This window comes from Saimiri boliviensis, chromosome 12, assembly GCF_048565385.1.
Source record: "Saimiri boliviensis isolate mSaiBol1 chromosome 12, mSaiBol1.pri, whole genome shotgun sequence".
Classification (NCBI taxonomy): domain Eukaryota; kingdom Metazoa; phylum Chordata; class Mammalia; order Primates; family Cebidae; genus Saimiri; species Saimiri boliviensis.
In genome coordinates this window covers 10,449,721-10,459,710 of record NC_133460.1, presented here as the reverse complement: position 1 = coordinate 10,459,710, position 9,990 = coordinate 10,449,721, and the positions used below count along the sequence as shown (strand labels likewise).

At 54.0% G+C, this 9,990-nt stretch overlaps 2 protein-coding genes across 5 annotated transcripts in view; both read right to left on the bottom strand.

The window, feature by feature from the left end:
* The window catches only part of UNKL (unk like zinc finger), a 48,457-nt gene extending 46,847 nt beyond the window's left edge, over positions 1 to 1,610 (bottom strand). For all 4 annotated transcript variants that reach the window (XM_074381802.1, XM_074381804.1, XM_039478282.2 and 1 more), the window contains exons 1-2: positions 1,488 to 1,610; positions 721 to 930 (exon numbers count right to left, since the gene is read on the bottom strand). In XM_074381802.1, the coding sequence (XP_074237903.1) occupies positions 721 to 930; positions 1,488 to 1,576 (299 nt within the window). In that variant the 5' untranslated portion in view covers positions 1,577 to 1,610. The remainder of the gene's footprint in view (positions 1 to 720; positions 931 to 1,487) is intronic.
* A 7,365-nt stretch (positions 1,611 to 8,975) lies between these two features.
* Positions 8,976 to 9,990, bottom strand: UQCC4 (ubiquinol-cytochrome c reductase complex assembly factor 4). The gene is made up of 2 exons (XM_003928373.4): positions 9,900 to 9,990; positions 8,976 to 9,820 (listed from the first exon to the last, which is right to left on the bottom strand). Exons 1-2 carry the CDS (start codon positions 9,929 to 9,931, stop codon positions 9,451 to 9,453), a joined length of 402 nt encoding a protein of 133 aa, XP_003928422.1. The 5' UTR covers positions 9,932 to 9,990; the 3' UTR covers positions 8,976 to 9,450.

Below are 9,990 nucleotides of genomic sequence, written 5' to 3'. Positions count from 1 at the left end.
GACGCCCCCTCCTGCGCCCTGGCTGAGGGTCCAGGCCCCGACCCCGGGTGGAGGCCCCCTCCTGCGCCCTGGCTGAGGGTCCAGGCCCCGACCCCGGGTGGAGGCCCCCTCCTGCGCCCTGGCTGAGGGTCTAGGCCCCGTCCCTGGGTGGAGGCCCCCACGCCCCCTGGATGAGGGTCCAGGCCCCGTCCCCAGGTGGACGCCCCCTCCTACGCCCTGGCTGAGGGTCCAGACCCCGACCCCGAGTGGACGCTCCCTCCTGCGCCCTTGCTGAGGGTCCAGGCCCTGTCCCCGGGTGGAGACCCCCACGCCCCCTGGCTGAGGGTCCAGGCTCCGTCCCCAGGTGGACACCCCCTCCTGTGCCCTGGCTGAGGGTCCAGGCCCCGACCCCGGGTGGACGCTCCCTCCTGCACCCTTGCTGAGGGTCCAGGCCCCGACCCCGGGTGGAGGCCCCCACGCCCCCTGGCTGAGGGTCCAGGCCTCGTCCCCGGGTGGAGGCCCCCACGCTCCCTGGCTGAGGGTCCAGGCCCCGTCCCCAGGTGGACGCCCCCTCCTGCGCCCTGGCTGAGGGTCCAGGCCCCGACCCCGGGTGGACGTTCCCTCCTGCGCCCTTGCTGAGGGTCCAGGCCCCGACCCAGGGTGGAGGCCCCCTCCTGCGCCCTGGCTGAGGGTCCAGGCCTCGTCCCCGGGTGGAGGCCCCCACGCCCCCCGGCCGCTTACTCGTCGCCGTCGGGGCACACGCCAGTGGCCTCGTTGTACTTGGAGCAGTACACGTCGGGGCTGTAGTTGAAGGTGCCGTCGCGCCTGCGGAGGGGCCTGCGGCGCCGCTGGTTGAGGAAGTGCCAGTGGAAGCAGGTGAATGGCCTGTGCTGCGCGCACTTGTGCTGTGAAAACAGGGGGCACTGCTCCGTCCTGAACTCCTTCAGGTACCTAAAAACAGACAGCGCCGCGCTCGCTTCCGTCGGGCGGCCCCGGGGACTCGGGGGCGGAGGGACCCACCGGCCTCAGCTGCCCCAACCCCGGGCTGGACCCCCACTCCGACTCCTCACGGGCCCCAGGCGCCGCCCCCCATCCCGACTCCAGACGCGACCGTCCCCGCACCTCAGAGCCCAGGAGCCCCTCGGACCCCGGCGACCGCGGTGAGCTCAGGCGGCGGTCGCCGGAGCGGAGGGTCCCGGTCCCGAGCCCGCGCGCAGCCCCTGACCCCTGACCCCCGACCCCCGATCCCCGACACCGGGCGGTTCCTCCTTCCCCAGCGGCGCGACGACCCCGGAGCCCAGGCGCCGCCCCACACCCTGGGCACCGCGCTCCGACCTCCGGCGGCGGCGGCCGGAGCGGAGAGGGTCGCGGCCCCCCAGCTCGGGCGCGGCGCGGAGGCCGGGGGCGCGCGGGGGCGGCGAAGGGGCGGCGCAGGCAGCGCGGGCCCGGGCGGGAGGCGGCAGGCGGGACCAGGGCGGGCTGGGGGCGCGGGCCGGGTGGGCGCTGACCTGTAGTGGGTCGGCTTCTCAGTCTGCGGGGGGGACCCGCTCAGCGCCGCCGCCGCCGCCGCCGCCGCCGCTTTCGAAACCGACGGCATTTTCAGTCAAAACAATGCAGCGCGCATGCGCCGCGCCGGCGCCCCCGCCCCCGGATCTCCCCCACCCCCCGCGGCCACGCCCCCGGCCCGAGACCCCGGCCACGCCCCCAGCCCCGCGCCCGGCCCCGCCCCGCCCGCCCCGGCCCTACAGCCCCCGGCCCCGGCTCGCCGGTGGGTGGGACGGGGCCCTCCCTGCCTGGGGGCTCGCGTGGGACCCGCGATGGTCGGTCCCTGCTGGGACACGACCCGACATCACCGAGTAATTTCCGTGAATTAATCACGGGAGTTGTATCTGAATACAGCGGCTCTTCCACAAACCAACCGAGAGGCTGATGTCAAGGGAGCCGCGCACACGGGTCCCCAACGGGGCGGGAGGGCGAAGGGGTCCTGGCCTCTGTAAAAAGGAATTTGTCCCTTTTCGAGCACTGACCTCAAACACTTATTGGAGCATTTATGTACAAAGGTAATTATCGCAGTTATTTAACAAAACACTTGAGCCCCGCCCCCATAACAGCCTAGTAGCGGGATAAAAGGAAAACTCTCAAGTGTTATGCGCGATTTGATAGAAACAATGTTTCCTAAGAATTTTTAGTGACCGGAGGTCAGCCGCGGTGGTTCATGCCAGCACTTTGGGAGGCAGAGGCAGGTGGATCACCTGAAATCACGAGTTCAAGACCAGCCTGGCCAACATAGTGATCCCTCCCCATTAAAAATAAAAATAAAATAAAAAATTAGCAAGGTATGGTGGCACACGCCTGTAATCCCAGCTACTCGGGAGGGTAACGCAGGAGAATCGCTTGAACCCGGGAGGTGCAGTCAGCCAACATTGCGTCACTGCACTCCACCCTGGGCGACAGAGTGACACCCTGTCTCAAAAAAAAAAAAAGAAAAGAAAATTTTTATTGGTATGAAAAATGTGCCCATTTAGGTTAAAAGCAAACCACTTCCTATAGATTTGTTCCAAGTATACCAGGTTTTTTAAAAAATATATTAATAGTATAAAGACACAAAAGCAATCATTTGCTGGTAGGACGAATTTCTTCTGGAGACAGAGTTTCACTCTTCTTGCCAAGGATGGAGTGCAATGGTGCGATCTCGGCTTATGGCACCCCGTGCCTCCTAGGTTCAAGTGAGTCTCCTGCCTCACCCTCCCAAGTACCTAGGATTACAGGCACACACCACCACATCCGACTAATTTTGTATTTTTAGTAGAGCCAGGGTTTCTCCATGTTGGTGAGGCTGCTCTTGAACTCCCAACCTCAGGTGATCTACTTACTCACAGTGGCCTCCCAAAGTACTGGGACTACAGGCATGAGCCACCACACCCGGCCAGGTTCACATTTTCCAAATGAATTATTACCTCTACAAATATGACATTTACATCTTAAAGTGTTAATGAAGAACATGCTATTTTCAAGTTAAGTCAAGCAGGAAGGACAGGGCCTGTGAATTCTTCAGACAGGAATAAACAGATCTTGAAGACTCCCCCGGTGCTGGAAATGGTAAAGGATTCCAGGATGACGCCCAGGTCTCCAGCTTGCAGGGATACAGACCAGGGGAGAAGAAACAGGTTTGGCAGAGATGAATTCCATTTTGTGAGGGTAACACACCCCAGTGGCACCAAGGAAGGAGAACTGTGCAGACCCCAGGCACAGTTAGTCTCTGAAGCATAACTCAGTGCTTACTATATCTAGCTTATATATATATTCATACTTAGTCCCATATAACCTTTCTATTTTTTTTTTTTTTTTTTTTTGAGACAGAGTTCCGCTGTTGTTACCCAGGCTGGAGTGCAATGGCGCAATCTCGGCTCACCGCAACCTCCACCTCCTGGGTTCAGGCAATTCTCCTGCCTCAGCCTCCTGAGTAACTGGGATTACAGGCACGTGCCACCATGCCCAGCTAATTTTTTTTTTTTGTATTTTTAGTAGAGACGGGGTTTCACCATGTTGACCAGGATGGTCTCGATCTCTCGACCTCGTGATCCACCCGCCTTGGCCTCCCAAAGTGCTGGGATTACAGGCTTGAGCCACCACGCCCGGCCATAACCTTTCTATATAATCATACAGGTATTGTAGTCGGAGCTGTACCGACACATTTAGTGCTGACTTATAGAATCCTTCTATACAACCATATAGTAGTTTGTAGTAGGAGGACGCCTAGAGCAGTCACAGAACAGAAGCAGTACATGGGAAAACAGCCAGACCGGGACAAGAACCAAAGACCCAGGCAGTGGCGTCCCTGTCTGAAAGGGCATATGCTGTATGCATTGGAGCAAGAGCTGCTCCTCCTGATAAAGGAGTTGTAGCATCTCGCATCCAGTTCCTGTGGAAAGTCGGCCTCAGGCCTGAGATCCTGGAAGTAACCGAGGGAGAAGAACCCCTCTGGTGTGACCAGTCACGTGGCTGTACACCCTGTCAGTCTTTTCTCGTTTCTGTGCCAGCTCAAATCATCCTCCCATAAATATCTTAAGAGCACAAGTCTGTCAGCTCCCATTGCATTGGCTTATAGTATCCTTCTATTAGAAATCCTTTGAAGGCCAGGCACTGTGGCTCATGCCTGTAATCCTAGCACTTTGGGAGGTCGAGGTGGGTGGATCACCTGAGGTCAGGAGTTCAAGACCAGCCTGGCCATAATGGTGAAACCACATCTTAAAAAAAAGAAAAAAAAAAAAAAAAAAAAAAGAAATCCTTTGAAGTCTCCAGCCCCCATATAAGAAGTGTTGCATATGACACCTGTTGCACACAGCCCACCTCCTTGCCTCAGTGACCTAATGGGGGTGGACCCCTTTTCTGTACACGACCTTCTACTGCACACAGCACGGCCCCCTACTGAGCACAGTCCACCTATCTGCGCACGTGACCTGATGGGGTAGCCCCCGTGCTTGTGACTCACGTGACTATGTATGCCCTATCACTAAGCCTATAGATGATGACCTCACTCATGACCCTGCCCGCTGCTTGTACCTAATACAGATGCTTCTTGCATTTGGGCTCTCGCCAATCTCTACTCACAGGTGGCGTGGCACCCGAGTCCAGATGGTCTTCACGAGTTCTGCAGTGTCCTGTCCCTTTACTTCTTGGCCCCTGCACTTCAGCACGGCATAAGGGACACCCCACGGCCCTGTGGGGCCCAGCAGCCCTAAAATTTTGGAGTTTAAGGAGCCTGTGAGCTGTCCAGCAGGGATGTCTATGGGGCCTGGTAATCCTAGGAAAAGGATTTGAGGACTCAGGGCCTAGGAATTGGGGGATTTTTGCTGTAGAGATGTGACTGAAGATGCCTGCTGTTCCTCTTCACCCTGGGGGCTTCGGGACTTCTTTCTTGAAGATGTCAAAGGAAACTGATGTAAGACTTAACAATTAGGCCGGGCGCAGTGGCTCAAGCCTGTAATCCCAGCACTTGGGAGGCTGAGGCGGGTGGATCACGAGGTTGAGAGATCGAGACCATCCTGGTCAACATGGTGAAACCCCGTCTCTACTAAAGATACAAAACATTAGCTGGGCATGGTGGCGCGTGCCTGTAATCCCAGCTACTCAGGAGGCTGAGGCAGGAGAATTGCCTGAACCCAGGAGGCGGAGGTTGCGGTGAGCCGAGATCGCGCCATTGCACTCCAGCCTGGGTAACAAGAGCGAAACTCCATCTCAAAAAAAAAAAAAAAAAAAAAGACTTAACAATTACCATCCAGGTCAACATGGTGAAACCCAGTCTCTACTAAAAATACAAAAAATTAGCTGGGCATGGTGGCATGTGCCTGTAATCCCAGCTACTCAGGAGGCTGAGGTAGGAGAATTGCCTGAACCCAGGAGTCGGAAGTTGTGGTGAGCCGAGATCACGCCATTGCACTCCAGCCTGGGTAACAAGAGCAAAACTCCGTCTTAAAAAAAAAAAAGACTTAACGATTGAAAGTATCATTTTTTTCATGCTTTGGAAGAAATGTTCTTTAAAATCTAGGGTGGTACCAGACATGTATAAAATAACCCCAGGCTTTCCAGTGTGAATGTAGAAGTATTTCACCTTTCTTGGGAACAAAACAGACACCACTGGCAGGACTTCTAAGACACTTCATCGGCTTAGATGTGACCAACTGGTTAATATCTTCCTTGAAAGAATTTTTGTTTTAACACAATTTCTGCCTGGGCAAGGCGGTGGCTCTTGCCTGTAATCCTAGCAATTCGAGAGGCCGAGGCAGGTGGATTACTTGAGGTCAGGAGTTCAGGAACAGCCTGGCCAACATGGTGAAACCCCATCTCTACTGAAAATACAAAAAAATTAGCCAGGTACAGTGGTGCACACCTGTAACCCCAGTTACTCGGGAGGCTGAGATAGGAGAATCGCTTGAACTTGGGAGGCAGTGATTGCGGTGAGCCAAGACCACACCACTGCACTCTAGCCTGGCCACAGAGCTAAACTTCGTCTCAAAAAAAAAAAAAAAAAAAAAAAAATTCCTCTTCCTGCCCAGCCATTTGTCATTTTAGGAATCAGCAGCTGCTAGGTGCAGTGGCATGTGCCTGTAGTCCCAGCTACTCGGGAGCCTGAGGTGGGAGGATCACTTGAGTCCAGGAGTTCTGGGCTGTAGTGTTCTATGCCGACCAGGTGTCCGCACTAAGTTTGGCATCAATATGGTGACCTCCCGGGAGCGCGGGATCACCAGGTTGCCTAAGGGATCACCAGGTGAGCCAGCCCAGGTCAGAAACAGAGCAGGTCAAAACTCCCGGCCGGGCGCGGTGGCTCAAGCCTGTAATCCCAGCACTTTGGGAGGCCGAGGCGGGTGGATCACGAGGTCGAGAGATCGAGACCATCCTGGTCAACATGGTGAAACCCCGTCTCTACTAAAAATACAAAAAATTAGCTGGGCATGGTGGCACGTGCCTGTAATCCCAGCTACTCAGGAGGCTGAGGCAGGAGAATTGCATGAACCCAGGAGGCGGAGGTTGCGGTGAGCCGAGATCGCGCCATTGCACTCCAGCCTGGGTAACAAGAGAGAAACTCCGTCTCAAAAAAAAAAAAAAAAAAAAAACTCCCGTGCTGATCAGTAGAGGGATCTCACCTGTGAATAGCCACTGCACTCTAGCCTGGGCAACAGAGCAAGAACCCATCTCTTAAAAAAAAAAAAAAAGAAGCCGGACGCGGTGGCTCAAGCCTGTAATCCCAGCACTTTGGGAGGCCGAGGCGGGTGGATCACGAGGTCAAGAGATCAAGACCATCCTGGTCAACATGGTGAAACCCCGTCTCTACTAAAAATACAAAAAGTTAGCTGGGCATGGTGGCGCGTGCCTGTAATCCCAGCTACTCAGGAGGCTGAGGCAGGAGGAATGCCTGAACCCAGGAGGCGGAGGTTGCGGTGAGCCGAGATCGCGCCATTGCACTCCAGCCTGGGTAACAAGAGCGAAACTCCGTCTCAAAAAAAAAAAAAAAAAGAAAGAAAGAAATCGCTGCAGCTGCATCTGTCCTAGCATGCTAACAATTGTCTCCCTCTCAAATGCTTATCTGGGGAGGTCAGTGTGCCATGTACCCTGGGGAAAATAAAAGCTATAGCCCAACTGGGGAAACAGAACAAACACACTATAAAACTAGTTAAATACGGCCAGGCTTGGTGGCTCCTGCCTGTAATCCCAGCACTTTGGAAGGCCGAGGTGGTCAGATTGCCTGATGTCAGGAGTTTGAGACCAGCCTGACCAAAATGGCAAAAGCCCATCTCTACTGAAAATACAAAAATTAGCCAGGCATGGTGGCATGTGCCTGTAATACCAGCTACTTAGAGGCTGGGGCAGGAGAATTGCTTGATCCCAGGAGGCTGAGGTTGCAGTGAGCTGAGATCACACCACTGCACTCCAGCCTGGGTGACAGAGTGAGACTCTGTCTCAAAATAATAATGATAATAAATACTAACTGTACTGAATTAGCTGTTCACCTATCAACCTGCTCTATTGCCATCCTTTGAAAACTCCAAGTATAGGGAAGATATGCCCACTGTCCCCAGCTGGTCTGTCCATAGCACAAGTGTGAGTTCAGCAACTGGAAAAGCCCTCCCAGATCTGCCCTGGAGACACTTGGAATCTGCTGCGTGTGGGATGTCTCATCAAAAAACAATGTGACTATCCTGCTGTGTCTTTGAAATAGGTATATGTATATATATGTATGAAAACAATCAACCAGGCACAGTGGCTCACGCCTGTAATCCCAGCACTTTGAGAGGCCAAGGCGGGCGGATCACTTGAGGTCAGGAGTTCGAGACCAGCCTGGCCAACATGGTGAAATCCTGTCTCTACTAAAAATACAAAAATTAGACAGGCATGGTGGTGCATGCCTGTAATCCCAGCTACCCGGGAGGCTGAGACAGGAGAATTGCTTGAACCCAGGAGGCAGAAGTTGCAGTGAGCCGAGACCGCCCCACTGCACTCCAACCTAGGTGACAGAGCAAGGCTCCATCTCAAAAAAACGAAGAAAACGATCTAGGGCCTGGTGTAGTGGCTCCTGCCTGTAATCCCAGCACTTTGGGAGGCCTAGGCAGGTGGATCACCTAAGGTCAGGAGTTCAAGTTCAGACTGGCCAACATGCCAAACGCCATCTCTACTAAAAATATAAAAATTAGCCGGGCATGGTGGTACAAGCGTGTAATTTCAGCTACTTCGGAAGCTGAGGCAGAAGAATCATTTGAACCCAGGAGGCAGAGATAGCAGTGAGCCAAAATTGCGCCACTGCACTCCAGCCTGGGTAACAGAATGAGACTCTGTCTCAAACACACACACACACACACACACACACACAGAGTATCACTCAGGTAACCCAAAATAGTGCGCATCATTAAAAAAAATAAATAAATAAAACTCATTAGTTGTACTCTACTCAGAAAATTGTTGCCTTGCTTAAAAAGTTTTGCAGAAAACTGAAGAAGTTCCTAATTTCTGGTACTATCTGGTAATATATATGTAGGTTTCTTTCCTCAGTTTCCACTCTGGAAAAAAGAAAAGAAAACTTTCAAAAATAGCTGCTGGTACAACTTACACACTGTGGTAAATAAGAAAAAAATTAGGCTCGGCGAGATGGCTCACAACTGTAATCCCAGCACTTTGGGAGGCCGAAGCGGGCAGATCACCTGAGGTTGGGAGTTTGAGACCAATCTGACCAACATGGAGAAACCCCATCTCTACTAAAAATACAAAATTAACCAGGCGTGGTGGCGGGTACCTGTAATCTCACCTACCCGGGAGGCTGAAGCAGGAGAATCGCTTGAACCCGGGAGGCGAAGTTGAAGTCAGAGGAGATAGTGCCATTGCACTCCAGCCTGGGCAACAAGGGCAAGACTCTGTCTCAAAAAAATAAAATACGATAAAGTGACAGCTAAAATACCCTCTTTTAAAAAACTAGATGCAAAAAAAGGGAATCATCTAATCCCATATCATAAAATTAAAATTTATTTTCGATTTGTTATTATGCAAAACTAACATGGAAAAGTGTTATTTATACAGGCCAGAGCACGTAAGAAAGTTTAACACTTCTGCTAGATAATTCTATCTCAGAAAGCAAATTACCTGCAAACTAACACTGAATGACAAGTGTCACCAGAACTGCTCTGCAAACATGATTATGTTATACAAAGACATCACAAATCCAACACCACACAGTGCAACTGAAACCTTTCCTAAGGATCGCAAAAGTCTTGTGGATGGAATCTTGGACACCAAGCCCCAGGCAAGAGCAGGTTCCGATCTGCTGGGATTCTGCTCCGCCTCCACGCCGATCAGCATAGCCAATTCTCCATCCACCATCCAAGTCCTTCAGTGCTGAGGACGCAGGCATAGCCAGGACAGTTAAGGTCGAATCGGCAAGGGCGGCTGCTGGCTCACTTCCTGCCAGCCCCAGCGGCCACTCTGTCACGTTCTCGCTCCGGAGGCAGCTGGAGTTTCAGGCCCCTCAGAACGACCACTGGGCTCTGGCACCTCTTCTCCCAACACCCGTCTCAACCACTGGTCGGTCTCGGTCTCCTCCCTCAGGAAGCACCAGATGACCAGAGCCATGATGGACAAGCTGATGGGCAGCACCTGCCACCAGGGCCGCTGATATCCGTCTCCCATGGAATTGCCAACCGTCCAGAGGCGCGGGTTAGCTTTGCTGGAGGAAAACTTAATGGGGCGGTCAGGGTCGTCGTCTTCCTCGGCGGCGGGTTGGGCCCGATCCCGGGAACCGGGCAGTGGATGAAGGCTTCGGGAAACCCAACCCATGAACCTCAGCGCCCTGACGGCCCTGGAAAAGAAATAACAGTAAGCGCTCCGCCCGCCCGCCGGTGCCTGCCCTCGGCCCTCGGAAACCTTGAGCAGCTCACCCGGCCGCCGGTGCACACAGAACCCGGCTCATCGCTGCCTAGACTCCGCGCTCGGCGCCGTGATTGCGTCACCTCCGTCGCCCGAACCGGA